The sequence below is a fragment of the Cyanistes caeruleus genome, chromosome 11, assembly GCF_971803275.1.
Source record: "Cyanistes caeruleus chromosome 11, bCyaCae1.hap1.1, whole genome shotgun sequence".
In the NCBI taxonomy this organism is placed as follows: Eukaryota; Metazoa; Chordata; class Aves; order Passeriformes; family Paridae; genus Cyanistes; species Cyanistes caeruleus.
The window spans coordinates 20,723,108-20,750,571 of record NC_141711.1 but is presented as its reverse complement, the minus strand read 5'-3'; the positions used below and the strand labels follow the sequence as shown (position 1 = coordinate 20,750,571).

The following is a 27,464-nucleotide window of genomic DNA, read 5'->3' as shown; positions in this document are numbered from 1 at the left end:
CTCCAGCCTCAGGAGTTAGGTTGTTACAGTATGTGGATGATTTGCTTTTATCAGGGAAACAGGAAAAGGTAGTTGAAGAGGCTACTGTAAAGCTGCTTAATTTTCTTGCTAAAAAAAGACTTGAGTGTCCAAAAAAAAGGACAGTTAGTAGAAAAAAAGGTCAAATGTTGAGGACGTATTCTGACTGGAATGTTACATATATTGATCCAGAAAGAATACAAGAGATTTTAGTGGTACCATTAGCCCAGCCGAAAAAAGAGTTACAGCAGTTTTTAGAGTTATTGGGGTAGTGCAGAGTATAGACTGAAGATTTTTCTGTTGTGGCCAGACCTTTATATTTCTTTTTAACCCAAGACAATCCTAATGTCATCCTATGGACACCAGAAGGAGAGCAAAGCTTTAGAGAATTAAATTACAAATTGGTTAATGCCGCAGTCTCAGCCCTTCCTGACTCAGAAAAAGAATTTTAACTATATGTGAACGTAAAACAGGGTGATGCTAAAAGAATTTTGGTGCAAGAGCATGGGGGAACACGGAGGCCTGTTGCCTATTTTCCCAAGCCCTTAGAGCCGGTGGCCAGAGGCTGGCCCCTTTGTCTGCAAAACTGTGCAGCCACAGCTCTGATCATGGCTAGAGCCTGAAAGCTGACAAGGGGGAAGGTATCTGATTGTTAAAGTTTCACATCAGATTAAAGCTTTGTTAACTAAGAGACCCTCTAAGTAGATGACCAGTGCTCAGTTTTTCCAGTATGAGTCTTGTTTAATGGAACCAGAGGATTTAGAATTTAAAATTAGGAAAAGGTTTAACCCAGCCTCCTGTTTGAACAGCCCTGAAGAGGGGGGACAGGAAGAAACCCATGACTGCATTCAGGTAGTAAATCTCCAGATGCAAATGAGAGAAGATTTATGAGATAGTCCCTGGCCTGAGGGAGAAAATGTGTTTATAAATGAGTCTTCAAGAGTGCTAGAAGAGAAATGATTTATAAGATACTCTATCATCAATAGATAGCAATTAAAAAAAAGGCAGAGGTTACCACCCACCTGGTCAGCTCAGACAGCGGACAAGAGAGTAAACGTTTCTATTGATTCTAAATATGCATATGAAGTAATACAAGCATTTGAAAAACTAAAAAAAAAAAAAAAGAAAAAAACTAAAAAAAAAAAAAAAAAAAAAAAAAAAAAGTTTATTAGCTTGCAGGGGAAAGATGTTGGCTCTTGAGAATTTTGTCTCCCACCTATTGGAAGTAGTGAACTTACCAAAATGGGTGGTGATAATACACATCAAGGAGCAGCAGGCACAGTGCTCAGAGGAAGCAATAGGAAACTGACAGGATGATAAAGAAGTTCAGAAAGCTGCATTGTTGCCAGAAGTCTTGAAGATCCTCTCCTTGCTCCCAGTAACTGCACTGCTACCAAAAAACCAGTCTTTTCCGCCAGTGAAACTTGAGATAATTAAAAAGAGTAAGGCAAAGAATAAGTGAAAATAATTAGTTTGTAAGGAATGGTAAACATTAGATGCCAAAAGCTTTGGCCTTACAGTTGTTAACTTCATGAAAGGCATTAAGGCTCCCAAAGACTGGCAAAAGCCTTCCTCAAAATGTGTGCTGCTGTAAGTCTTTTTACCCTAGCAAAGCAAGCTATTAAAGATTGTTTAATTTGTGCCAAAACAAGTAACAGTTACAAAGAAACTTGCCAGGGGAGGGAGGCCTTGGCCTGTACATCCCTTTCAGAGATGCCAGGTAGATTTTACTGAAATGCCTCAAGTGGCAAGATTTAAATATCTTCTGGTAATAGTATGTCAGTTAAAAGAGTGGCCAGAAGAGTTTCCAGACATTTCAGCAACTACAGGGTCAGTTATTGAAGTATTTTTGGAAAAAATAATTCCAAAATATGGGATTGTGGAGGCAACAGACTCAGATAGGGGAACTCATTTTACAGGAAAAATTCTTAAAGGAGTAATGACTGCTTTAGGGATACAATGGAACCCCCTGGCACCCCCAGAGTTTGGGCCAGATTGAAAGGATAAATGGAGAAATAAAGAAGCACCTTCTGAAGCTGGTGATAGAAACTAAGATGCTGTAGGTATGGCTCTTGCCACTGGCTTTAGTAAGAATAAGGGCCAGACCCAGGGGGGATGTTCAACTGTCTCCCTTTGAATTGATGTTTGGAATTCCTTATCCTTGTAATTCTCCGCCTGGGGCAGGGCTCAGATACTGACTCTTGTGAAATCTCTTCAACAGGAAACTCAGCTGGCACAGACCTTGCCTTTGGACTTTGCTGTTCACAACATCCAGGCAGGAGACTGGGTCCTAGTTAAGGAGTAGAAAGAAGCACCACTAGAAGCAAAGTAGCATAGACCTGTGCAAGTGTTGCTGACCACAGAAACAGCCATCAAGACAGCTGAACATGGGTAGACCCATTGCTGCAGTCTGCAACCACAGCATCATGTCCAGAGAAGCTACAATTACTAGGAACCAGCATGGGACAGGAACGAGACAGGCTTCTGTTCATGAAACCATTTATTCAGCATGGGAACAAACTCAGATTCAGGGACAGAGAGCCCCTGTTATAAATTGTCGTGACTAAATCCAAGAGCCAATTTAAATGATCATTCATGAAAATCAATTTAGTTAATTCAGCAAGCGGGCCGGGGAGTCTCCACTCCACCAGCAGCGGTGCCTTGGCTGATAAAGTTTCCCCTTATATACAGTTCATATTTCCTGTATACGTGTCTTCATTACTTTTCCTGGGTTGCATCTGTGCTTGTGTCACTAGTTGCTAGGTGGTTGTAATCTGCCTCATTCTTGATGTGAGTGCACAGGCATTGGTTCTATACCAGTTATATGACTTCTAATGAGGAGATGTTCTTGTTATTGTTTGTACAACTGGATATTGTGGTTTGGCCTTTCTGCAGATTCAGCTCTTGTTTATACAGCTGGATATTGTGGTTTGGCCTTGCACAGTTTCAGCTCTCACATTGTATTAAGCAAAGAGTTTCAGCAATCGTATTAAACAATCTTATTATATTAAATTTGATTAACAAACAATAGCAATCTGTTACAGCCCCGAACAAAGGCAGGGTGAGGGGTTTTGAGGGACAGAACTAGGGTGGAGTTCAGAGTCAAGGACCACTAGAAACATAACAAGGGAGAAACCCCAGGGGCTCAAACCCAACTCCTCTGGGCCGCCCTTCACAAAGAGTCTGGAATGGGGCAACTTCATCCAGGCCTCACACAGCCCATCCCCCAAAGCAGGAGGTCAAAATTCACACTAGCTGAGCATTTCAGCCCTGCCTCCCCTTTAACAGTACTTATCTGAAACTAAATCTTTGCCTTCTTGGGGCACCTCACAATAATTACCCCCTTTTTTATATATATATATATCTCAAATTTTGATCAGGAGCTTAAAATGTTTCTGAAACTTACACCATAAAAATCTCCACTCCCTCACAAAGCACCTACAGGCCATGCACACCCATGTTGCTGGGCCTTGTCCTGGGGAGCCTGCTCGGGCTGCAGCCAGTGCTGGCTGCCACTGAGGCTGCCTGGCCAAGAGCAGCCCCAGGAGCAGCAGGCAGAGGCAAAGCAAGGTGGGCAGGACAAAGAGCAGGAACGAGATTGCCCTTGAAAGGCAGAGGTGCTCTGGGGCCTGCTCCTGGCCAGGGACCCTGCCCAGAGCCATCCCCTGCTCGCCGGGGCCTTGAGGGGCAGCTCTCCAGCTGGGCCAAGCTGTGCCAGCAGCTGCAGCCGTGCTGGGGAGCCTTGGCCGCTCTGGGCCCTGCTGTGCAGGAGGGTCTCTGTGTGCCAGTGGCAGCTGGGGGCCTCAGCCACCTGCTCTCTCCACAGGAGCACTTCTGGACAGCATTTGAAGGACAGTGGCTGCACTAAACACACAGACAGCTTGAGCAGCACCTCTGGCAGTAACAAGGGCCTGAGCAGCCATCTGAAGAACCCTGCGAAGAGGATCCCAGGACTGCTCTCTTTGAAGAAACCTCCTATAACCCTGTAGATCCCACTGTAGATCCCCTCTTTTCCCCATAGATATCCCCAAGCTGCCTTCACTCCCTTTTTTGATCTCCCTTTGCCCCGGCCTAGCCCGTTCCTTAGTTCTTGTAGAGACCCCAGACCCAGCCCAGCACCCTCCAGCCCCACCTGAGACCAACATGGCCCTTCCTCTGTCCCTGAGCCCCTCTGGCCCTGCCCTCTAAACAGCACTGAAGGTGAGCCCATCCGCCAGTGTAGGTGATGGCCCCTTCTTCTCTTCAAATAAAGAGATGGAGCTGTTAGCCCAGTGTCCAGCTGGTACCGCCACTAAAGCCCACACAGCACCAGCCCTGGCTGAGCTCCATGTCCAGGAGCTGCCGGGGCTGACCACGGTGTGGGCAGGCAGGAGCCAGGCAGGGGCTGCTGTGACCAGCAGTGGGGCCCCGAGGGGCTGGGGGAGTCCAAGCTGAGCGTCCCTGGGCTGAGGGCACATTTCCTTCCGTGGCTTCACCTGGGCCTGTACCTCCTCCACTGGAGTGCCCAGGAAAAGAGGGAACCATCAAGAGCAACACCAGGGACGCAGCCTGACTGTGGACATGATTTTCTGAACCTGAGAGAATTTCATGCTCTCGGGAGCTGATTGTTCCCAAGAGAAAGTCTTTTGAGGAGTTTTTCTCTCTCAAGGACTGTTTATGAAAATAAGCTTTCATTTCCCAAAACAAGACACAGATGTTCTGAGAGTGTTTTTCTCTTTTCCCATCAATGAGATGAGGGAGGTATTGTTCCTTCTACCAGTCAAGATAACCTGTATCAGAACACCTTATAAAAGTGTTGAAAAACCCCAGAATAAAGGATTTTTGCCTCTTGAAAAAAACTCTGGTTGCTGTGTGTGATTGGAACCCTCGTTCTATAGTTCGTGTCCTCTAGCAACACCTGACCAGCAATGTCAGCAGACAAAACCAAGGTTTTGTTTATCAATGGCCCTTTGATGAAGTAAAAGATTTACAATCAGGGCAGTCAGATGGGAGAACACTCAAGGGGTACAGCCGGGGCTGTGAGGTCACAGCAGGCTCTGGGGTTACACAGGTTGAGGTCACGACAGGCTCTGAGGTCACAGAGGTGGCAGAGCCCCGTGGTTGCACAGCACCACAAGGACGGAGCAGTCAGTCCTTGACTGCGACTGTTGCAGCAGCGGCTACAGCAGCAGCGGCGGTGGCAGCAGCGGCGGTGGCAGCAGCGGCTACAGCAGCAGCGGCTACAGCAGCAGCGGCGACAGCAGCAGCAGCGGTGGTGGCAGCGGCTACAGCAGCAGCAGCGGCTACAGCAGCAGCGGCGACGGCAGCAGCGGCTGTGGCAGCAGCGGCGGTGGCAGCGGTGCTGACACTGGGACAGCGTTGTGAGGACAGTGGTGACAGCAAGAGCTGGAGGACTGGTAGAGGGCAAGGCACCATGGCCTTTCCTCTGCGCCTCTTCCTCCTGCTCCTCCTGGCAGTGGCCCTGCCTGACAGGGCTGCCCAGGCTGCTCCCTGGCGAGCACAGGGAGCAGGTGAGCCCACGGCCTGGTTTCCCTTTCTCAAGACAGCACTCCCTTCTCCCTGGGAAGCGTTGGGAATGGTTTTCCCCAAAGCATAAGGGAGGGTTTCCTCTGTGGGAGGGAGAGAGTCCCCAGGGGCCCTGGGCTGCTCCTGCCACACCTCCAGGGATGTTGCAAAGGGACTGCAAAGAGGGTGTTGAGAGTGACCACAGCTCCCCAGGTCCCTCTGCAGCTCTGACCATGTCCATTGACATCTGACTGCCAAGGCCTTACCCAAACCCCTTGCAGTGCCCAGTCCCCTAAGGCAGAAGGGGATCCCAGAATGCACCATGGACATGGTTCTGATCTGTGCTCCAATCTAGATTGGAATCATCACATGGATTACCTGGAAGTAATGAATGATGGCTTGAAATTCTTGGAGGATGTTGGAGGCAAGTTCTCAATTCCCCTTTTTACTTACAGAATAATCAATGTCAAGGTGGCAAGAGCTCAGCCATGTGCCACTTCCCTTAACATAATATCAGGGGTGATACGTTTTTGAAACCTTGTCCCACTGGAGCCCTGAGTGATCCCACAGGATTGCTGTCAGTGGGAGGAAGGAGCATTTAGCTGTCAATCTTCTTCCCATGTGCAATACCAGTGTCTCCTGTGTGCTCTGTGTAGCCATGGAGAGGAGCAGACAGGGAAGGGGCCAGGCCCAGGGCTGTGCCCCGGGCCTGTGCCTTGCACGGCTCCTTTGCTGGCTCCAGGGACCCTGAGGATCTCCTACAGAGCTACAAGAGATGTTCTGTCCTGCCTTTCTTTGCAGCCAAACCGCTTGGTGAAGGTGATGCAGCTTCTCAACCCACACCCAGGACTGAGCCTCAGAGAGGTGGTGAGGGTAGGTCAAGGCCTTTCCCCCAGGGAGAGCGGCCAGCTCAGAGCCCAGAGCTCAGCCAGGGCAGCATCGCTGCAGGTGCCAGGACAGAGCCGTGCATGTGTGTGCCCTCGGCCTGCGTGATGCACTCACAGCTCCTGCAGCTCAGAGCTGCCTGTGCAGATCAGCAGAGATGAGAGAAGCTTCTGTGGCTGTTTAGTTACAGGTGTGTCTGCAGGGAGGACTTTGCCAGCTCCTGGGATGGTTACTGCACACAAGCCCAGCTCCCAGGGTAAGTGGTGTGTGCCTCCTGACCCCACAGCCTGAGCAATGGTTTTGCGGGATCCATTCCTGGGAAATGGAAATATTCTGTTCTAAGCTCCCCAAAGACAGAAGACCAAAGATACAGCAGAAGAGAAATCCCTGGAACGATCTGAACTTATACGGCAAATGCTGAAGGAAATGCAGCAGGGAGGACAAGGTGGGTCCATGTCCCTCATCCTTCTCCTGACACTCAGCAGCCGGGGGCTTTCTCTGCACATCTGGACACGCCGTGCCCGGCACAGCAGGAAGGGATCCATGGTATCCTCACAGCCCCTCTGATGCTTTCACAGCCTGCAGGGCTGTCTTCCAGCCAGGCCTGGCTGCAGCTTCTCCCCAGCCTCTGCAGGAAGGCATTTGGCATCAGCTGACAGGGAGTCTCAAACTGCAGCACAGGCCATGCACACCCTGAGATCCCCTGCAATTTCTCAGTCTCCGGCTAGATCAGGTCGAGGGGCTGTTTGGAGAAGGGACCAACCTGGGACAATCCTGAAATCCTGGGTGTTTGCTGATCCTTATCCATGCCTTTCACAAATACTGCCTCCTGAAGATGGTACCTTCGCAATGAGGAACAGCCCCATCTGATCCAGCTGTCCCTCTTCCATTCTCCAGGAATGAAACGAGAGCCTGTGAAGCAGGAAACCATTCCCGAAGGAAGCAGTGATTCTGTGCCAGACACTGCTGCAGGAAGGGAGGCCATGCCAGGCACAGTCCCAGGAGGTAACTGCTGTGCCTCTGGGCCTGAGCCCTGCTGAGGCTTGAGCTGCCATCGCTGCTGCTTGGCAGTGCCTGCCCTTCAGGGATGTTGCACAGAGCATGGAAAGGGTGTTGAGAGTGACCAGGAAGCAGCCCAGAGCTCCCCTGGCCCCTCTGCAGCTTTGGCCATGTCCATTCAGGACAGCTGTGGCTCCCACAGCCTTACCCAGCCCCACTGCAGTGCCCAGTTCCCTAAGGCTGAAGAATATCCCAGAATACCCTAAAAAAGGTTCTCATGTGTGCACCCTTCCAGATAAGGTTCCTGGCAAGGTTTCTCCATTAGCTTGGCTGCATAATGTTGTGAAGCACACTGGGCCTCCTGCAGGTATGTTCTCAGTGTCCCATGGAGAAATAATCATTGACAACCTGTCAGGAATCAGGTGATAGAAGCTTCTGTGGCTGTTCAGTTACAGGTGTGTCTGCAGAGAGCATTGTCCCAGCTTCTGAGCTGGTTACTGCATCCAAGTCCAGCTCTCAACACAGCAGTGAGTAGTGTGTCCCTGCTGACCCCACATGCTGAGCACTGGTTATGTGGGATCCATTCCAGTAAAATGGAAATATTCTGTTCTAAGGTCCTCCAAGAGAGAAGACCCAAGATACAGCAGAAGAGATATCCCTGAAACGATCTGAACTTATACGGCAAATGCTGAAGGAAATGCAGCAGGGAGGACAAGGTGGGTCCATGTCCCTCATCCTTCTCCTGAGACTCAGCAGCCAGGGGCTTTCTCTGCACATCTGGACACACCATGCCCAGCACAGCAGGAAGGGATCCATCGCAGCCTCACTTCCCCACTGCTGCTTTCACGGCCTGCAGGGCTGTTCCCCAGCCTGGCCTGGCTGCAGCTTCTCCCCAGCCTCTGCAGGAAGGCATTTGGCATCAGCTGACAGGGAGCCCAAACTGCAGCACAGGCCATGCACACCCTGAGATCCCCTGCAATTTCTCAGTCTCCGGCTAGATCAGGTCGAGGGGCTGTTTGGAGAAGGGACCAACCTGGGACAATCCTGAAATCCTGGGTGTTTGCTGATCCTTATCCATGCCTTTCACAAATATTGCCTCCTGAAGATGGCACCTCCACAATGAGGAACAGCCCCATCTGATCCAGCTCTCCCTCTTCCATTCTCCAGGAATGAAACGAGAGCCTGTGCAGCAGGAAACATTCCCTGAAGGAAGCAGTGATTCTGTGCCTGACTCTGCTGCAGGAAGGGAGGCCATGCCAGGCACAGTAAAACAAGGTAATTGCTGTGCTTCTGGGCCTGAGCCCTGCTGAGGCTTGAGCTGCCACCTCTGCTGCTTGGCAGTGCCTGCCCTTCAGGGATGTTGCACAGAGCATGGAAAGGGTGTTGAGAGTGACCAGGAGGCAGCCCACAGCTCCCCTGGCCCCTCTGCAGCTTTGGCCATGTCCATTCAGGACAGCTGTGGCTCCCACGGTCTTACCCAGCCCCACTGCAGTGCCCAGTTCCCTAAGGCTGAAGGGGATCCCAGCACACTCTGAAAAATCTTCTCATCTGTGCTCCCTTCCAGATAAGGTTGCTGGCAAGGCTTCACCATTAGCTTGGCTATATAAAGTTTTGAAGCCCACTCGGCCTCCTGCAGGTATGTTCTCAGTGTCCCATGGAGGAATAATCATTGACAGCCTGTCAGGGACCAGGTGTCAGAAGCTTCTGTGGCTGTTGAGTTACAGGTGTGTCTGCAGAGAGGACTTTCCCAGCTCCTTTGCTGATTAGTGTGCAGAAGCCCCACTTCCATCGCAGGGGTGAGTAGTGTGTCCCTGCTGACCCCACAGGATGAGCACTGGTTTTGTGGGAACCACTGGGAAATGGAAATGTTTTCTGTTGAGGTCCTCCGAGTGACAAACGTACAGGAGAGAAGGAATCACTGGAGTCAAACAACATCTGGAAACAAATTGTGGAGGAACTGCAGAAAGGGCCTGGTGGGTTCATGTCCCCCTAAGCCTCCTCCTGAGACTCAGCAGCCAGGGGCTTTCTCTACCCATCAGGACACGCTGGTCCCTGCACGGCCCCCTGCTGCTTTCATGCCCTGCAAGGCTCATGAAAGCTGGCCTGGCTGCAGCTTCTCCCCAGCCTCCACAGGAAGGCATTTGGCATCAGCTGACAGGGAGCCCAAACTGCAGCACAGGCCGTGCACACCCTGAGATCCCCTGCAATTCCCCAGTCTCCGAGCAGATCAGAAAGGGCAGCTGTTTGGAGGAGGGAGGGCCCTGGCCCAGGCCAAATAACCTGGGCACTTTCCTGGTCCCTGTCACTGATAAATACTGGCTCCTGAAGATGCCACCACCCAAATGGGGAACAGTTCCATATGATCCAGCTGGCTCCTTTCTTTCTCAAGACATGGACATACAGGTTCTGTGGAAGGCAGCATTTCCTGCAGGCAGCGGTCACTCGTCGGCAGCCTCTGCTGCAGGAAGGAATGGGATGGCACACATGAGTACGGTCCCAGACACAGGAGGTAATTGCTGTGCTGGGCTCAGCCCTCGGCGGGGCTGTGTGCCAGCAGCTCTCCCCCCAGGGCTGGCCCTTGCACAGTGCGGCGGCAGCCAAAGCTGGAGGTGCCTCAGCTCCGAGGCCTCTGGAGCTCGTTCCCAGCCCTTGGGAAATGGGACTCATGCACCAACATCACTCCCTCTGCATCTGCTCCCGGAGCTGGTCCTGAGTGCCCAGAGGCCCAAGGCACAGGAGCAGGGAGTGGGAGCCCTGCTGAGAGCCCAGGGCCACAGCCAGCCCTGGCACACCATGGGAATGATTCTCATCTTGGTTTACTTCTAGATTTGGTTGCGGGGAAGGCTCGTTCCTTAGCCCTGAGATATGACGATTTGAAGCCCTCTGGGCCACCTACAGGTATATTCATTATATATATAATTATATATATATATAATAAGGAATATTCATTAACAACCTGGCAGGGACCACGTGACTAAAGCTTCTGTGGCTGTTTCAGTTACACGTGTGTCTGCAGAGAGGATTTCCCCAGCTCCTGGGCTGGATGCTGCACACAAGCCTGACTCCCATCCCAGCGGTGAGTAGTGTGTCCTTGCTGACCCCACAGCCTGAGCACTGCTTTTCTGGGGTCCATTCCTGGGAGGTTGAAATATTTCTTCTTAATTACCTCCAACAGAAAAGACCAAACACACCTCAGAGAAGAAATCCCAGGAGCGATTTGAAGTCATGTGGAAAATGCTGAAGGAATTCAAGCAGGGAGCACAAGGTGGGTCCATGTCCCTCATCCTTCTCCTGACACTCAGCAGCCGGGGGCTTTCTCTGCACATCTGGACACGCCGTGCCCGGCACAGCAGGAAGGGACCCATCGCAGCCTCACTTCCCCTCTGCTGCTTTCATGGCCTGCAGGGCTGTTCCCCAGCCTGGCCTGGCTTCAGCTTCTCCCCAGCCTCCACAGGAAGGCATTTGGCATCAGCTGACAGGGAGCCCAAACTGCAGCACAGGCCATGCACACCCTGAGATCCCCTGCAATTTCTCAGTCTCCGGCTAGATCAGGTCGAGGGGCTGTTTGGAGAAGGGACCAACCTGGGACAATCCTGAAATCCTGGGTGTTTGCTGATCCTTATCCATGCCTTTCACAAATATTGCCTCCTGAAGATGGCACCTCCACAATGAGGAACAGCCCCATCTGATCCAGCTCTCCCTCTTCCATTCTCCAGGAATGAAACGAGAGCCTGTGCAGCAGGAAACATTCCCTGAAGGAAGCAGTGATTCTGTGCCTGACTCTGCTGCAGGAAGGGAGGCCATGCCAGGCACAGTAAAACAAGGTAATTGCTGTGCCTCTGGGCCTGAGCCCTGCTGAGGCTTGAGCTGCCACCTCTGCTGCTTGGCAGTGCCTGCCCTTCAGGGATGTTGCACAGAGCATGGAAAGGGTGTTGAGAGTGACCAGGAGGCAGCCCACAGCTCCCCTGGCCCCTCTGCAGCTTTGGCCATGTCCATTCAGGACAGCTGTGGCTCCCACGGTCTTACCCAGCCCCACTGCAGTGCCCAGTTCCCTAAGGCTGAAGGGGATCCCAGCACACTCTGAAAAATCTTCTCATCTGTGCTCCCTTCCAGATAAGGTTGCTGGCAAGGCTTCACCATTAGCTTGGCTATATAAAGTTTTGAAGCCCACTCGGCCTCCTGCAGGTATGTTCTCAGTGTCCCATGGAGGAATAATCATTGACAGCCTGTCAGGGACCAGGTGACAGAAGCTTCTGTGGCTGTTGAGTTACAGGTGTGTCTGCAGAGAGGACTTTCCCAGCTCCTTTGCTGATTAGTGTGCAGAAGCCCCACTTCCATCGCAGGGGTGAGTAGTGTGTCCCTGCTGACCCCACAGGATGAGCACTGGTTTTGTGGGAACCACTGGGAAATGGAAATGTTTTCTGTTGAGGTCCTCCGAGTGACAAACGTACAGGAGAGAAGGAATCACTGCAGTCAAACAACATCTGGAAACAAATTGTGGAGGAACTGCAGAAAGGGCCTGGTGGGTTCATGTCCCCCTAAGCCTCCTCCTGAGACTCAGCAGCCAGGGGCTTTCTCTACCCATCAGGACACGCTGTGCCCTGCACGGCCCCCTGCTGCTTTCATGCCCTGCAAGGCTCATGAAAGCTGGCCTGGCTGCAGCTTCTCCCCAGCCTCCACAGGAAGGCATTTGGCATCAGCTGACAGGGAGCCCAAACTGCAGCACAGGCCGTGCACACCCTGAGATCCCCTGCAATTCCACAGTCTCTGAGCAGATCAGAAAGGGCAGCTGTTTGGAGGAGGGAGGGCCCTGGCCCAGGCCAAATAACCTGGGCACTTTCCTGTCCCTGTCACTGATAAATACTGGCTCCTGAAGATGCCACCACCCAAATGGGGAACAGTTCCATATGATCCAGCTGGCTCCTTTCTTTCTCAAGACATGGACATACAGGTTCTGTGGAAGGCAGCATTTCCTGCAGGCAGCGGTCACTCGTCGGCAGCCTCTGCTGCAGGAAGGAATGGGATGGCACACATGAGTACGGGCCCAGACACAGGAGGTAATTGCTGTGCTGGGCTCAGCCCTCGGCGGGGCTGTGTGCCAGCAGCTCTCCCCCCAGGGCCGGCCCTTGCACAGTGTGGTGGCAGCCAAAGCTGGAGGTGCCTCAGCTCCGAGGCCTCTGGAGCTCGTTCCCAGCCCTTGGGAAATGGGACTCATGCACCAACATCACTCCCTCTGCAGCTGCTCCCAGAGCTGGTCCTGAGTGCCCAGAGGCCCAAGGCACAGGAGCAGCTCCACGCATGAGCCCTGCCATGAGCCCAGGGCCACAGCCAGCCCTGGCTCCCAACTGGTCACGGCCTGCACTGGCTCCTGACAGGGCCTGGCTCTGTCCCCTTGGGCTGGGGGAGCTATCACAGAGCAGGGAGGGTCAGGGATGGCTGTGGCTGCTCAGGGATGGCTTTGGCCTGAGTCCCTGGAAGGAGCTACTGCCCAAGCAGCTGTGCTGTCCCCGGGCTCTGCTCCCGGCCTTCTTGGCTCTGTTGGGTGGCACAGCCTGTGCCAAGGGGCAGCAAGGTGCCTGCAGACCCCAGCCCTGGGGGAAACAGAGAATGTACGGGACATACCCAGCATGCTGCCAGCTCAGCAGTGCAGCACAGCATGGACTCACACTGCCCATTGCTTCCGTAGATGCAACCAGCACAACACAAGTTCCTGGTTCCCAGAAGGTCATTGAAAGGGCTTTCTGTCAGGGAATGTTCTGCTGGATAGAGCTAATAGCAGGCATGCTTTGTTTGGAGATTATCTTCATGTTGTGCTGCTTTGGAATCTGCTATGCCTGGAAGAGAAAATGGTGAGTGTTTTGCTCATCTTTCCCTCCAGCAGCTTCTTTTGAAAGCCTATTGTAGACAGGAAACATTTCCAGGGAGGCTGCTGTGGACTTGTGGGTAGCCAGTGGTTTCCCAAATAACCCTGCTGAGAGTTCTGCTGCTGCCTGGGGCTTTCTTTGGCCTCTTCACTGCGGGGCCTTGTCCTGGGGAGCCCACTTGGGCTGCAGCCAGTGCTGGCTGCCACTGAGGCTGCCTGGCCAAGAGCAGCCCCAGGAGCAGCAGGCAGAGGCAAAGCAAGGTGGGCAGGAGGAAGAGTGGAAACGAGATTGCCCTTGAAAGGCAGAGGTGCTCTGGGGCCTGCTCCTGGCCAGGGACCCTGCCCAGAGCCATCCCCTGCTCGCCGGGGCCTTGAGGGGCAGCTCTCCAGCTGGGCCAAGCTGTGCCAGCAGCTGCAGCCGTGCTGGGGAGCCTTGGCCGCTCTGGGCCCTGCTGTGCAGGAGGGTCTCTGTGTGCCAGCGACAGCTGGGGGCCTCAGCCATCTCCTCTCTCCACAGGAGCACTTCTGGACAGCATTTGAAGGACAGTGGCTGCACTAAACACACAGACAGATTGAGCAGCACCTCTGGCAGTAACAAGGGCCTGAGCAGCCGTCTGAAGAACCCTGCGAAGAGGATCCCAGGACTGCTCTCTTTGAAGAAACCTCCTATAACCCTGTAGATCCCACTGCCCCCTCTTTTCCCCATAGATATCCCCAAGCTGCCTTCACTCCCTTTTTTGATCTCCCTTTGCCCCGGCCTAGCCCGTTCTTTAGTTCTTGTAGAGACCCAAAGACCAGCCCAGCACCCTCCAGCCCCACCTGAGACCAACATGGCCCTTCCTCTGTCCCTGAGCCCCTCTGGCCCTGCCCTCTAAACAACACTGAAGGTGAGCCCATCCGCCAGTGTAGGTGATGGCCCCTTCTTCTCTTCAAATAAAGAGATGGAGCTGTTACCCCAGTGTCCGGCTGGTACCGCCACTAAAGCCCACACAGCACCAGCCCCAGCTGAGCTCCATGTCCAGCAGCTGCCGGGGCTGACCATGGTGTGGGCAGGCAGGAGCCAGGCAGGGGCTGCTGTGACCAGTGGCTGGGCCCTAAGGGGCTGGGGAAGCCACGCTGAGCATCCCTGGGCTGAGGGCACATTTCCTTCAGTGGCATCACCTGAGCCTGAACCTCCTCCATTGGTGTTCCCAGGAAAAGAGGGAACCATCAAGACCATCTCTAGGGACACAGCCTGACCAGCAATGTCAGCAGGGAAAACAAAGTCTCTCCCCAGTTAACACACACTTGATAGGACCTAACTGGTGGGCCATCACCAATCCTGCAGGGTGCTGCACAGGCTCTGCTGCTCTGGGCAAGGGCCAGAAGGGAAGGGAAGGGCCAGGTAGCTGTGGGCCCCAATGGGGCTGACAAACAGCACTGGAGGCACAAGAACCCAGCTGCAACTACACTTGATTTCCAGGTCAAAACACTCAGTGTAGCTGGGCTGGGCTTCCCTGTAAGGCACGTGGGGGCTTTGGAGTCCCCCATGAGGTACACGGGAGGCTGGGGTCCCTTGTGTGACACACAGGGATACTTCAGGTTCCCTCCGAGGTATGGAGGGCACTGGGGTTCCCTGTAAGTCGTGCAAGGGATTTGGAATCCTATGTGAGGCATGCAGGGGGTTTGGGATCTTTCCCAAGGTGTGCAGGATGATGGGGTCTCTCCTGAGGTACATGAGGGGGGTTTGCATTCTTATTTGAGATGTGGAGAGGGCTGTGGGCTCCCATCAGCCTGCTGGTGCTTTGTGTCCCTCCTGCTGCATACAGTGGGGCTGGAGTCTCTTCTGAGGCACTCAGGGGACGGGGTCCCTCCCGGGGTCCCTCCTGGGGCAGGTCCGGCTCGGAGCTGCCACGGCCCAGGGGCACCCAGGGGCAGCCGCCGTGCCGGGATGGCAGGGCCGAGGGGCCGAGGTGGTTGCTGCACGGGCACGGCTCGGGTGGTGCTGAGCACCCCGAGACGAGGGGCCATGGCCTGCACTGCCTCCATCTGTGCTGGGAACACAGACAGCCCAGCCGGCAGAGCGGCGGCACCGGGCCCCAGCCAGCACAGAGGGGAACAGAACCGATGCCAGAGCAGCCGTGGGGCCTGCCCGGCTCTCCGGGCCTGTGGGCAGCCCGGGCGGGAGCGGCTCGCTCTGTGCCGCGCTCTCCCCACAGAACGGGGCTCCGAGTGAGCACCTTGGGAATGCTGAGGGCGATTCGGGGCCGCAACTGAACTTGCCAGGGAGAGAAACAATTCATAGGAGACTTCTTTAGGCCTTTCTAAAGATGAACTGAGAAACAACTTCAAATCCCAGGCTAAATAGTGTGTTCTAATGTGTGCTGATTTTTTTAAAACAATTTGTTTGCAACTCCCTGTCAGGCCCGTGGTGCTGTCCCAGCCAGCACCAGCACCCAGGAGCTCTGCTGTGTGCAGCACGGCTGGGACAAGGGAAACGAGTTCACATCCCTACAGATGCCCTCTCTGCCTTCAGAGTTAACACACAATAGCAATATTCCAGCAAGAGCAGGTATTTTTACACCCTCAGGACGGTGTGCTCTTGTGGTCCTCATGGTGGATCAGAGAGGAAAGCCAAATTTGATGGACTAAACTTGACTGTAGGAGAGGGATAGCTCAGCAGAGGGCCTGGGGACACAGTGACTGGCACACAGCAGGAAGACCCCAGACTATCACAATTCAGCTGGGAGGGTATAAAAGCCCAGGGGTTCTTGGTTCAGGGTCCCCCAGAGGCACCAGCTCAAGCTGCCACTCTTGCACCATGATAACATTGTTTGAAGGATCCAGTGGTCTGACAGTCTGCTATGGAGTACATTCTACATTTCCAATCTTTTGGGCATTTGGGAGCTTTTGATTTTGCTTTGCACCCAAGATAAATAAACCCCCAAAAGTGCACAAATAACCATTTGTTAACCAATAAACCTCCTTTACCATTTCCTCCTTTTATTTTCAGCTGATTTTTATATTGTTCTATTTGCTCTGCTACCTTGTCCTCATCTTTCTAAAATTCATGGGCCTAGTCAGGTCCAGCCTGGGATGGTGCACACATTTTGTTTAGTTCTCTAGTAACTTATCCCCAGCAATCGTGCTGACCACACCCATTTAAAATATTGCAAAAACCTAACCCTGGGCTGCAGTATGTGAATCACACTCCAGTGTGTGAGATGGCAGAGCATCAGGGCAGGCACTGAAGAAGAGGGCATTCCGTAAAATAGATTTGTTTAACCTGACTGCTAATGCTAACACAGAACTGCCTGTCATGCTGCCTTGCCTCTTTGCTAAACTGGATTTGTGTTTGTGATTCACATGTGATACTTTGTTTACAAATGTGCCTATTTTAGGGTGATTCTGAGGATGATTTAGAATGATTAGCAGGAGTCAGTAGACACTGGAATAAATCTTTAAGCTCAGCAGGAATTAAATCCTGTGATTTCAATATAGTTCTTATTATTCCACTTAAAACCTCACTATCCGTGCCAAATTTTTTTTATTTATTTATTTTACATAACTCTCTGATCACTTGGTAATTGAAAGGCCGAGGTTGGATTTGCATTGCTCCTCTGCCTTTATTATATACTACAGGAGCAGCTGTAAACATATCTTCATCTTCTCCAGGGCTGGTATGCCCTGGGTTTCCCCACCAACACCCACCCTTGCCGGGCTCTGGGGGCCCCGTTCTCTCACTGGGCCTGTGGAGGGGCTCAGCTGCTCCCCCGCAGGAGCTGGCCAAGGGCCCGGTCCCCCGCCCCAGGGAGCTGTCTGGAGAAGGGACCAACCTGGGACAATCCTGAAATCCTGGGTGTTTGCTGATCCTTATCCATGCCTTTCACAAATACTGCCTCCTGAAGATGGCACCTCCACAATGAGGAACAGCCCCATCTGATCCAGCTCTCCCTCTTCCATTCTCCAGGAATGAAACGAGAGCCTGTGCAGCAGGAAACAATTCCCGAAGGAATCATTGATTCTGTGCCAGACTCTGCTGCAGGAAGGGAGGCCATGCCAGGCACAGTAACACAAGGTAATTGCTGTGCCTCTGAGCCTGAGCCCTGCTGAGGCTTGAGCTGCCATCGCTGCTGCTTGGCAGTGCCTGCCCTTCAGGGATGTTGCACAGCACATGGAAAGGGTGTTGAGAGTGACCAGGAAGCAGCCCAGAGCTCCCCTGGCCCCTCTGCAGCTTTGGCCATGTCCATTCAGGACAGATGTGGCTCCCACAGCCTTACCCAGCCCCACTGCAGTGCCCAGTTCCCTAAGGCTGAAGAATATCCCAGAATACCCTAAAAAAGGTTCTCATGTGTGCACCCTTCCAGATAAGGTTCCTGGCAAGGTTTCTCCATTAGCTTGGCTGCATAAAGTTGTGAAGCCCACTGGGCCTCCTGCAGGTATGCTCTCAGTATCCCATGGAGGAATAATCATTGACAACCTGTCAGGAATCAGGTGACAGAAGCTTCTGTGGCTGTTTTAGTTACAGGTGTGTCTACAGAGAGGATTTCTCCAGCACCTGGGCTGGATGCTGCACACAAGCCTGACTCCCATCCCAGCAGTGAGTAGTGTGTCCTTGCTGACCCCACAGCCTGAGCACTGCTTTTCTGGGATCCATTCCTGGGAGGTTGAAATATTTCTTCTTAAGTTCCTCCAACAGAAAAGACCAAACACACATCAGACAAGAAATCCCTGGGGCCTTTTGAAGTCATGTGGAAAATGCTGAAGGAATTCAAGCAGGGAGAACAGCACCTTGTTGGTCCATGTCCCTCAGCTTTCTCCTGAGACTCAGCAGCCGGGGGCTTCCTCTGCACATCTGGACACGCCGTGCCCGGCACAGCAGGAAGGGATTCATGGCAGCCTCGCTGCCCTGCTGCTGCTTTCACAGCCTGCAGGGCTGTTCCCCAGCCTGGCCTGGCTTCAGCTTCTCCCCAGCCTCCACAGGAAGGCATTTGGCATCAGCGGGCAGGGAGCCCCAAGTGCACCACAGGCCATGCACACCCTGAGATCCCCTGCAATTTCCTGATCTTGGGGCAGACCAGGAGGGGCAGCTGTTTGCAGGAAGGAGTGCTATGGCCCAGCCCCAACAGCATGGACATTTTCCTGATCTTTAACCATGCCTTTGACAAGCATTGCCTTCTGAAGATGCCACCTCCCCAATGGGGAATGTTTCCATCTGATCCAGCTCTGCCTCTTCCTTTCTGCAGAAGTGCATGAAGAGGCTGTGCTGAAGGCGGTGTTTCCCGGAGGAAGCAGTGGTTCACTGGCAGCCTCTGCTTAAGGAAGGGAGGCCATGCCAGGCACAGTCCCAGGAGGTAATTGCTGTGCCTCTGGGCCTGAGCCCTGCTGAGGCTTGAGCTGCCATCTCTGCTGCTTGGCAGTGCAGGCACAGCCTGGACAAGACCGGCACAGCCCAGAGGAATTATCCCCAGCAGGCTCAGGACAGTCGGCTACTGATCAGTCCTGTTGGGCTCCCTGCATGGGAGACACGTCCCAAAACCCAGCAGTGGCTGCAAAAGGGTGTCCATGGTGGGGAATGGGCAGAGGGGGAGGTCAAGGCTCCACTGCATCCTGAGAGGGCCTGGCTCTGTCCCCTTGGGCTGTAGGAGCTGTCCCAGCAGAGGGAGGGCAGGAGGGATGGAGCGGGGAAGGGATATTTGTGGCACTGCCTGCTGTTGTTTTCCCCAGGGCTTTAGGGAGGGTTTTCTCTTTGGGAGGGGAGAGAGCTCCCAGGAGCCCCCGGCTGCCCCACTTTCCTCTCCAGGGATGTTGCACAGGGCACGGAAAGAGGGTGGAGAGTGACCAGGAGCCAGCCCAGAGCTCCCCAGGCCCCTCTACAGATTTGGCCCTGTCCATTGACACATAGCTCCCATGGCCTTACCCAAACCCCTTGTAGTGCCCAGTCCCCTAAGGCAGAAGGGGATCCCAGAATGGACTGAAAAGTGTTCTCATGTGTGCTCCGTTGTAGATTGGGATTGTGATATGGATTACGTGGAAGCCCTGGTGGAAAATGGTCTGAAATTCTTGGAGGATGTTGGAGGCAAGTTCTCAATTCCCTTTTTACTTACAGAATAATCAATGTCAAGGTTGCAAGAGCTCAGCCATGTGCCATTTCCCTTAACATAATCTCAGGGGTCATGGATTCTGGAAATCTTGTCCCACTGCCTCCTGCAGCCTGGAGGGATCCCACAGGATCCCTGTCAGTGGCAGGAAGGAGCGTTTAGCTGTCAATCTTCTTCCCATGTGCAATACCAGTGTCTCTTTCTGCATGCTCTGTGTAGCCACGGAGAGGAGCAGAGAGGGAAGGGGCCAGGCCCAGGGCTGTGCCCCGGGCCTGTGCCTTGCACGGCTCCGTTGCTGGCCCCAGGGACCCTGAGAATCTCCTATAGAGCCACAGCAGCTGTTCTGTCCTGCCTTTCTTTGCAGCCAAGCCGCTTGGTGAAGGTGATGCAGCTTCTCAACCCACACCCAGGACTGAGCCTCAGAGAGGTGGTGAGGGTAGGTCAAGGCCTTTCCCCCAGGGAGAGCGGCCAGCTCAGAGCCCAGAGCTCGGTCAGGGCAGCATCGCTGCAGGTGCCAGGACAGAGCCGTGCACGTGTGTGCCCTTGGCCTGCGCGATCCCCTCACAGCTCCTGCAGCTCAGAGCTGCCTGTGCAGATCAGCAGAGATGAGAGAAGCTTCTGTGGCTGTTTAGTTACAGGTGTGTCTGCAGGGAGCACTTCCCCAGATCTTGAGGTGGTTACTGCACCCAAGCCTGGCTCCCATCGCAGGGGTAAGTGGTGTGTCCCTCCTGACCCCACAGGCTGGGGACTGGTTTTTTGGGATCCATTCCTGGGAAATGGAAATACTTTGTGTTAAGGTCCTCCAAAAAGAAAGACCCAAGATAATGGAACCAAAAAGTCTCTATCATCAAATGATTTCCTGAGACCAACAGAGAAAGAAGTGCAGGGAGGACAAGGTGGGTCCATGTCCCTCAGCCTTCTCCTGAGACTCAGCACCCAGGGACTTTCTCTGCACATCTGGACACGCCGTGCCCAGCACAGCAGGAAGGGATCCATGGCAGCCTCACTTCCCCTCTGCTGCTTTCACAGCCTGCAGGGCTGTTTCCCAGCCTGGCCTGGCTGCAGCTTCTCCCCAGCCTCTGCAGGAAGGCATTTGGCATCAGCTGACAGGGAGCCCCAAGTATATCACAGGCCATGCACATCCTGAGATCCCCTGAAATTTTTCGGTCTCGGGCTAGATCAGCTATAGGGGGTGTTTGGAAGAGGGAGGGCTCCAGAGCAGTTCCAAAAGCATGGGCTTGTTCCTGATCCTTATCCATATCTTTGACAAGTATTGCCTGAAGAAGACCAGCACAGCGCAGAGGAATTATACCATGCAAGCTCAGGGGTTTTGGGTACTGAGATGTCCTGTGCAAAATGGGGAGGCAAGGTGCCTGCAGGCCCCAGCTCTGGGGGAAACAGAGAACATCCTGGCCATATCCACCGTGCTGCCAGCTCAGCAGCAGAGCACAGCACGGGCTCACGCTGCCCATTGCTCCCACAGATTCAGCCGGCACCACAACTCATGCTCAGACTATCTGGGAAAGCATGAGAAGAATTTTCAGCCTGGGAACACATGGTTTGATTAAGCTAATGGCCATTTTGGTTGCTGGAGCCCTTTTTCTGATGATGTGCTGTGCTGGAATCTGGTATTGCTGGAACAGAAAAGGGTGAGTGTTTTGCTGATCTCTACGTCAAACAGCTTCTTGAAAGGCTGCTCATAGTAAACATTCCCAGTGAGGCTGCTGTGGACTTGTGGATAGTCCTTGGTAGCCCAAAGAACTCTGCTGAGGGTTCTGCTGCTGCTCAGCCCTTTTATTGGCCTCCTAATTGCTGGGCCTTGTCCTGGGGAGCCCACTTGGGCTGCAGCCAGAGCTGGCTGCCACTGAGGCTGCCTGGCCAAGAGCAGCCCCAGGAGCAGCAGGCAGAGGCAAAGCAAGGTGGGCAGGAGGAAGAGCGGGAACGAGATTGCCCTTGAAAGGCAGAGGCGTTCTGGGGCCTGCTCCTGGCCAGGGACCCTGCCCAGAGCCATCCCCTGCTCGCCGGGGCCTTGAGGGGCAGCTCTGCAGCTGGGCCAAGCTGTGCCAGCAGCTGCAGCCGTGCTGGGGAGTCTTGGCCGCTCTGGGCCCTGCTGTGCAGGAGGGTCTCTGTGTGCCAGCGGCAGCTGGGGGCCTCAGCCATCTCCTCTCTCCACAGGAGCACGTCTGCACCTTCAGAAGACCAGCCAAAGACTCCACTCAGCGAGAAGCTGACCTGTCATCCCTGGTCTTTAAATCTGTCCCCATCTGCTGTGCTGCAGCCCCATTTTGAGGGTGTCCCAAAACCTATACCTCCAAAGCTAAACCCTATGCCCCAGACCCCCCTGGATCTGCTCTCTAGTGTGCAGGAGGTGCCCTTTGTGCCAGGAGCAGATGGGGCCTCAGCTGCCTCCTCTCTGATCAGGAGCACCTCTGCACCTTCAGAAGACCTGACAAAGACTTTAGTCAGCGAGCACTTGACCTGTTATCCCTGCGCTTCAGCTCTGTCCCCATCTGCTTTGCTGCGGGTGCAGCCCCGTTTTGAGGGCGTCATAAAACCCAAACCTCCAAAGCGAGACCCTCTGCCCCTGAGCCCCCTGGCCCTGCACCCTGGCCAGGACTGAAGGTGGGCAGCCCCTGTCCACCAGAGCAGGCCTTGGCCCATGTTTTGTGTTTAAATATTGGCCCATGTTTTGCGTTCAAATAAAGAGTTGAAACTGTTACCCCAGTGTCTGGCTGGTACCACCAGCAAAGCCCACACGGCACCAGCCCCGGCTGAGCTCCATGTCCAGGAGCAGCCGGTGACTCAAGCCAGAGTTTTCCAGCTAGCTCAAATACAGGTTTTCTTCTCTCTCCGGCCCACTGCCAGGATGGATCTTGGCCAGAGCTGCTGTCTGGGTTTAGATCAGGATTTGAGCAGTCCAATTCCCTCTGAGCACAAGTCTATAGACCAAGTAAAGAAGCTGTAATAAATTTTTATTATTTGTTAATCAAATTAAATATTATTACTAAAACATGATTGCTAAGGTTGTTTTAAAAAAGCTAACATTGCAGAAACGCCTAACCACAATGACCACATATGTGGCTGTGAAGGCAAGAAGCTGAAACTGCAGATCTGGAGCTGCAAAATGCTATCCGGCTGTACAAAGGGGAAGTAGAACATCTCCTTATTAAGGACAATTGCCTACCCACGACCACCAAGAGGCAGAAGAAGACCCCCTAGCAACAGGAGGCGCAGGTGCTGATGCGATCCAGGAAGACACAGATGCAGGGACTGTATAAAAAAGGGAACCTCCTCAGCCAAGGCGCGCGCCATGTGCAGGACACTTAAGAGGAAGTGTCCTCCGGCTCGCCCCCAGCTGGGTTTTTGCTTGCTTTACTGCTTGCTGAATTAATAAAAATTGGCTTTCATTAATTATTATATAAATTGTCCCTTCTATTTTGTCACGACAATTTATAACAGAAGCCATAAGGGGGACTCTTCTGGGTTATATTTCACAATGTATTCTTGCAAAGGGAACGCCAGGAAGAGGCAAAGTTTGGGGGTCTGGGCTGATTATTTTAACAGGACTTCTTTGGAGGGTGCGAGTTTCAGAAAGAACCAATTATTTTTCACAGCTAGCAAACTTAACAACTTTTTACAAATCAATGTTAAACACGCTAAGATAAGAAATAACAGACACAGACTCCTTCGAATGCCTACAAAGGTGTAGGAGTAAACTCACAGGAGGGGACTTGGGTATTCGGGGAGAGCGGGGCGGGGGACAGTCACCCGACCTCCTTTAGATGGGACACAGGAGACGGAAATGCCCCAGGGACCACCGGCGAGAACACTTCACTATCCTCGGGAAACCAAAAGGCTGAGTCCCCCGCACGTTCCTGGGCCGGGGCCGGAGAAACACAGAGCGGCCCCAACTGCTGGAAATGACAGCGGCGCTTTCTCTCCGTCCCCTCAGGCTCCCCGCTGCATCCCCGCGGCGGGGCAGAGGGGGAGGGCGGTCGGCACGGCCCCCGGCAGCAAGGACTCAAACAGAGGGGTCCGGAAAAAGGAAACTCCAGTAACAACGATAAACCTGGGCCCCGGCAGGGAGCGGGGAAGGACAGAGGAAAAAAGCCTCAACCTCTGGCGCTCCCCCCGGAGTGGGGTACGGGGGAGGAGTGGGCACTCCCCGAGCTGACAGCCAGAGGGGAATGACACAACAAGCCGGGGCTGACCACGGTGTGGGCAGGCAGGAGCCAGGCAGGGGCTGCTGTGACCAGTGGCTGGGCCCTAAGGGGCTGGGGGAGTCCAAGCTGAGCGTCCCTGGGCTGAGGGCACATTTCCTTCAGTGGCATCACCTGGGCCTGCACCTCATGAGGCACGCAGGGCAAATTTCGGCTCTCTCCTGAAGTGTGCAGTGTTCTCACATGAGGTGTGCAGTAGGGTTTAATTGAGAGGGTTTTTTACTCTTCTCAGCACAGCAAAGGGGACACTCTTGGCTGAGGTTTTGCAGTGCTTGGAGAAAACCTCTTGCGAGCCCTTGGGCCTTGCCTGTGGGCACAGTGGGCAAGTGAAGCCCATCCCTTGAGGCCAGTCTGGGCTGCTCAGGCCGGGCTGGGCCTGGTGAGGGCCCTGGCAGGGAATGGCTGCAGCTGTGGGGTCTGATGAGGCTGCCAAGCTTCAGCCTGGCCCTGTGCTGCAGCCAAACAGACATTTACAGCTATGGCCATTCTCTGGGGCACAGGAGGCACCCAGGGGTATAACTGGGGCAGTGGCTTCTCACCCTGAAGGGAGGCTGGCTCTCTTGGTTCCGAGGGCACAGCTTCAATCCCAGTTACCTTTGTGAACCTGCTGGGGAAGTGTTGAGGGGCAGAGAATTCCAACCCTTCTCACTGGGAAGCATGGCTGCTGGTGTGGCGTTTTTAAATTTTTTGCCCTCTAAATTTGTGTCCTGGCAGAGGGTTAAGTTTGCTTGCTCTCAGTAAGAGCCTTTTCTTCTTGGTGCCTGGGGGGCTGCAATGCAGCCAGGATTAAAAAAGGATCAGCAGCTGCTTGGTCCATGTTTGTGGGATACCTTGTGGGGCACCTTTTGGCTGTGATTTATGGTAGTGCTTATGCAGGCATTTTACAAAAACTGGCTTCAGTTCTTTCATCTTGTCAAAGTTGGGAATAAATGTCTTTAACACAACTTTAATATTAAGAGCCAGGCATTACTTGCTTGAAGTGCTGCATGCACAGGCCATTGGAATCACAGGCCCAAGCCACAGGAGCAGCCCCAAGTGGGAGCCCTGCCATGAGCCCAGGGCCACAGCCAGCCCTGGCTCCCAACTGGGCAGGGCCTGTACTGGCTCCTGACAGGGCCTGGCTCTGTCCCCTTGGGCTGGGGGACCTGTCACAGAGTAGGGAGTGTCAGGGGTGGCTGTGGCTGCTCAGGGATGGCTTTGGCCTGAGTCCCTGGAAGGAGCCACTGCCCAAGCAGCTGCGCTGTCCCTGGGCTCTGCTCCCGGCCTTCTGGGCTCTGTTGGGTGGCACAGCCTGTGCCAAGGGGCAGCAAGGTGCCTGCAGGCCCCAGTTCTGGGGCAAACAGAGAACGTCCTGGCCATATCCAGCATGCTGCCAGCTCAGCAGCAGAGCACAGCACGGGCTCACACTGCCCATTGCTTCTGTAGATGTTATCACTGAAACAGGAGTCTATGTCGAGGATGCAGTGAACTGTCTGCCCCCAGGATGTCCACAGGTCCTGCATGATAGGCACAGTAGTGACACTGTTCACTGTGCCACTTGTCCTGATATGCTGCTGTTTTGGGATTTGGAAGCTTTACGACATGAGATGGAAAGTTGTTGATTTTTGTCCACAGTCATGCTGCTGTGCACTTGTGGGTAGTCCTTCATTGCCCAAATAACTTTGCTGAGAGTTCTGCTGCTGCCCAGGCCTTTCTTTGGCCTCTTCACTGCGGGGCCTTGTCCTGGGGAGCCCGCTCGGGCTGCAGCCAGTGCTGGCTGCCACTGAGGCTGCCTGGCCCAGAGCAGCCCCAGGAACAGCAGGCAGAGGCAAAGCAAGTTCACAATATTTGGCAATGCATTTCATGATAGGACAGAGGTTATTTAAGAGCTCATGTAAAGTTTCATGGTAACAGTGATGTTACTGGACAAGCAAATTTGCTACAATTCAGTGTTAAAACCAATCCAACCTGATGAAATTTTGGCTTTGGCCTTGAGACTTTGCTCTTTGTGTGAGCCCTGTTCTGGACTGACTCCCAATCAGTCTTGGAGCCAGTTCTGGGTGAAGGCTCATCCCAGCCCTGACCCTTAGCAGATTTGGGCTCCAAGAGGAAACTGAGGCTGCACTGCACGTGACTAGGCTGCAGGGCTCCATTATCAAAGGGCTTTGAGAAGTTTAAATGACTATATTTTTACTACATGGCTTTGTGTATGAAATTAATTCACTTTTTTTAAACTTAGTTTTAGAAAAACTTATTTTCCAGTTCTTTTTCCAGTTCTTTGATTAATTGAGTGTAATCAAGTAAATTACAGCATAATTATCCTATGGCTGAATTATGGCTGAAGTACTATAAAATGAAGTAATTTTTATACTCTTCTGTCTTTCGCAGAGTATTCAAACTTACGTTGGTTCAATGTGACCAGCAGAAGAGTTTTACTCCTCTTTTACTTCAAACAAAGAGCAGAGCTGGAATCTGTTGGAAAGAATCTTTTCACTTCATAGCTTATGCATACTACCAGGGTTCTTTCATTTTTTTCCGGCTCTGGGCTGGAATATAGAAATATAACAACAGCAAATACTCCTGTGTTGGAATACAAAATAAAAGCTTTAATACATAAATGAGTATAAGCAGAAATTCTGTATTTATTTTAGGCTTGATGATGTCCACAGCTGCACAAGCATAGTGTGACAGTAATGACATTAATATTTAATACTAGTATATTTTGAATTGCAAAATATAACAAATCAAGTATGTCTCATTTTCTGCTATTCAAAGAAAACTAATAATAAGCCGATAACATGCAGCTTGGGAACTATTTCGACACTTTTGGTTAAATTACCACTCCTGACTGTAAAACCCATGATAAATAACAATTTTAATCTATTACTCCTCAAAATAAAATAATTGTGACATCATGGCTGTCATAGGGTGACTTTACCTTTAAGATAGCTTTGGGAGCTAAGGAAGTTGAAGCTGCTGGTGGCTGATGGGAGTCTTTTCTCCTGACCAATTATTGGTCATTTCTGAGAATTGGTGGTGGTTTTAACCATTCAGAAGTAAGATCAACCTGTGAACACCATCTTAAGATGTAAAGCCAGGGTTCTCTTGCTCTCTTTGGTTTCCTGATTCTGAAGAGGTAACAGGCTCTGTCTCGGCCTCCTCCCCCTCCCCCGTCCAGGCCGGACAAGGCTGCAGAGGGCGGGGGGAAGAGAAACGGAGCCGGCCGGCCTGACTGGGTTTGCAGTTTCTGCTGCTGAACTGAAACCTGACACCATGAACATCTGCAGCTTTCCAAGACTTTGACTCTTTTACTACCTGGATGAGACGTACAGATTACTCCTTTTTCCCAGAGAGAGAGACAATCAACATGAAAAAAGACATCATAAAATCATCAAAGACAGTGAAGAAAGGAGTTAAGTTTTAGATGAGGAAGAGAGAATAAGGAGATGCTTTATAAGCTGAAATATTTTTCTGTTAAAGCTATGGAGATAGACAATAGTGTTCTGAAGAAACTCCTTTAATTCATGACAGAGTATATTGGGAGGAATGGAATGTTCAAAGTGTGGATTTTGAGCAAAACAGTGAAGTAGTTGTGATACAGTGAGGTGGTGGAACAGAGGAGAAGTAATAGTTGAAGATTTGGGGCTGTGTTGTGGTTTTAAAGCAGTAATTAAAGAATTACTAGAAAACCTACTCATTTTCTTGCTGTGAGATGTGGATTAGAACAAAAGCAAAACAGGGGTAAAACTTAAAAGGAATAAAGAAAGTTTATTAACAAAAGTACAAGAATAAAAAAAAATAAAACTTCCAGAAAACTCCTTTTTTTCTCCCACTACCCAACCATTTCCTTGTTTACATGACAACATAGAGACAAAAAACTTTGGAACTTTGGTGTTTAAACAGTCCCCAATTCCT

General features: G+C 52.5%; 2 protein-coding genes across 12 annotated transcripts; both read left to right on the top strand.

Annotated features, from left to right (window-relative positions):
• Positions 1 to 3,223: 3,223 nt before the first annotated feature.
• Positions 3,224 to 14,223, top strand: LOC147651094 (uncharacterized). 10 transcript variants are annotated; one of them, XM_086846384.1, is made up of 24 exons: positions 3,224 to 5,528; positions 5,879 to 5,947; positions 6,325 to 6,396; positions 6,593 to 6,664; positions 6,752 to 6,853; positions 7,306 to 7,413; positions 7,703 to 7,774; positions 7,857 to 7,934; positions 8,022 to 8,123; positions 8,575 to 8,682; positions 8,972 to 9,043; positions 9,132 to 9,203; positions 9,288 to 9,380; positions 9,797 to 9,916; positions 10,234 to 10,305; positions 10,406 to 10,483; positions 10,583 to 10,672; positions 11,124 to 11,231; positions 11,521 to 11,592; positions 11,681 to 11,752; positions 11,837 to 11,929; positions 12,345 to 12,464; positions 13,094 to 13,256; positions 13,788 to 14,223. In XM_086846384.1, the coding sequence occupies exons 1-24, from the start codon at positions 5,432 to 5,434 to the stop codon at positions 13,948 to 13,950; spliced, it is 2,268 nt and encodes a 755-aa protein (XP_086702510.1). In that variant the 5' UTR covers positions 3,224 to 5,431; the 3' UTR covers positions 13,951 to 14,223. The 10 variants fall into 10 exon arrangements, with proteins under 10 accessions (XP_086702510.1, XP_086702507.1, XP_086702514.1 ...); XM_086846381.1 differs by having other exon boundaries at positions 11,675 to 11,752; XM_086846388.1 differs by having other exon boundaries at positions 3,247 to 5,528; positions 6,325 to 6,390; positions 7,863 to 7,934.
• Positions 14,224 to 15,056: 833 nt separating this feature from the next.
• On the top strand, positions 15,057 to 22,767 carry LOC147651093 (uncharacterized). 2 transcript variants are annotated; one of them, XM_086846376.1, is made up of 10 exons: positions 15,057 to 17,327; positions 17,617 to 17,688; positions 17,772 to 17,849; positions 17,937 to 18,603; positions 19,257 to 19,328; positions 19,715 to 19,786; positions 19,983 to 20,060; positions 20,148 to 20,246; positions 20,834 to 20,999; positions 21,526 to 22,767. In XM_086846376.1, the coding sequence occupies exons 4-10, from the start codon at positions 18,582 to 18,584 to the stop codon at positions 21,968 to 21,970; spliced, it is 954 nt and encodes a 317-aa protein (XP_086702502.1). In that variant the 5' UTR covers positions 15,057 to 17,327; positions 17,617 to 17,688; positions 17,772 to 17,849; positions 17,937 to 18,581; the 3' UTR covers positions 21,971 to 22,767. The 2 variants fall into 2 exon arrangements, with proteins under 2 accessions (XP_086702502.1, XP_086702503.1); XM_086846377.1 differs by lacking the exons at positions 17,617 to 17,688; positions 20,148 to 20,246 and having other exon boundaries at positions 15,160 to 17,327.
• The last annotated feature ends 4,697 nt before the right edge of the window (positions 22,768 to 27,464 follow it).

Excerpts from the sequence above, each read along its gene's own strand:
- LOC147651093 (XM_086846376.1), top strand. The coding sequence starts at position 18,582 with ATGCCAGGCACAGTCCCAGGAG. Across the intron at positions 18,604-19,256 it reads GCCAGGCACAGTCCCAGGAG|ATTGGGATTGTGATATGGAT; the intron begins GTAATTGCTGTG and ends GCTCCGTTGTAG. Across the intron at positions 19,329-19,714 it reads ATTCTTGGAGGATGTTGGAG|CCAAGCCGCTTGGTGAAGGT; the intron begins GCAAGTTCTCAA and ends CTTTCTTTGCAG.
- LOC147651094 (XM_086846378.1), top strand. The coding sequence starts at position 5,432 with ATGGCCTTTCCTCTGCGCCTCTTCCTCCTGCTCCTCCTGGCAGTGGCC. Across the intron at positions 10,484-10,582 it reads GCCTGACTCCCATCCCAGCG|AAAAGACCAAACACACCTCA; the intron begins GTGAGTAGTGTG and ends TACCTCCAACAG. Across the intron at positions 11,593-11,680 it reads GCCCACTCGGCCTCCTGCAG|GTGTGTCTGCAGAGAGGACT; the intron begins GTATGTTCTCAG and ends GTTGAGTTACAG.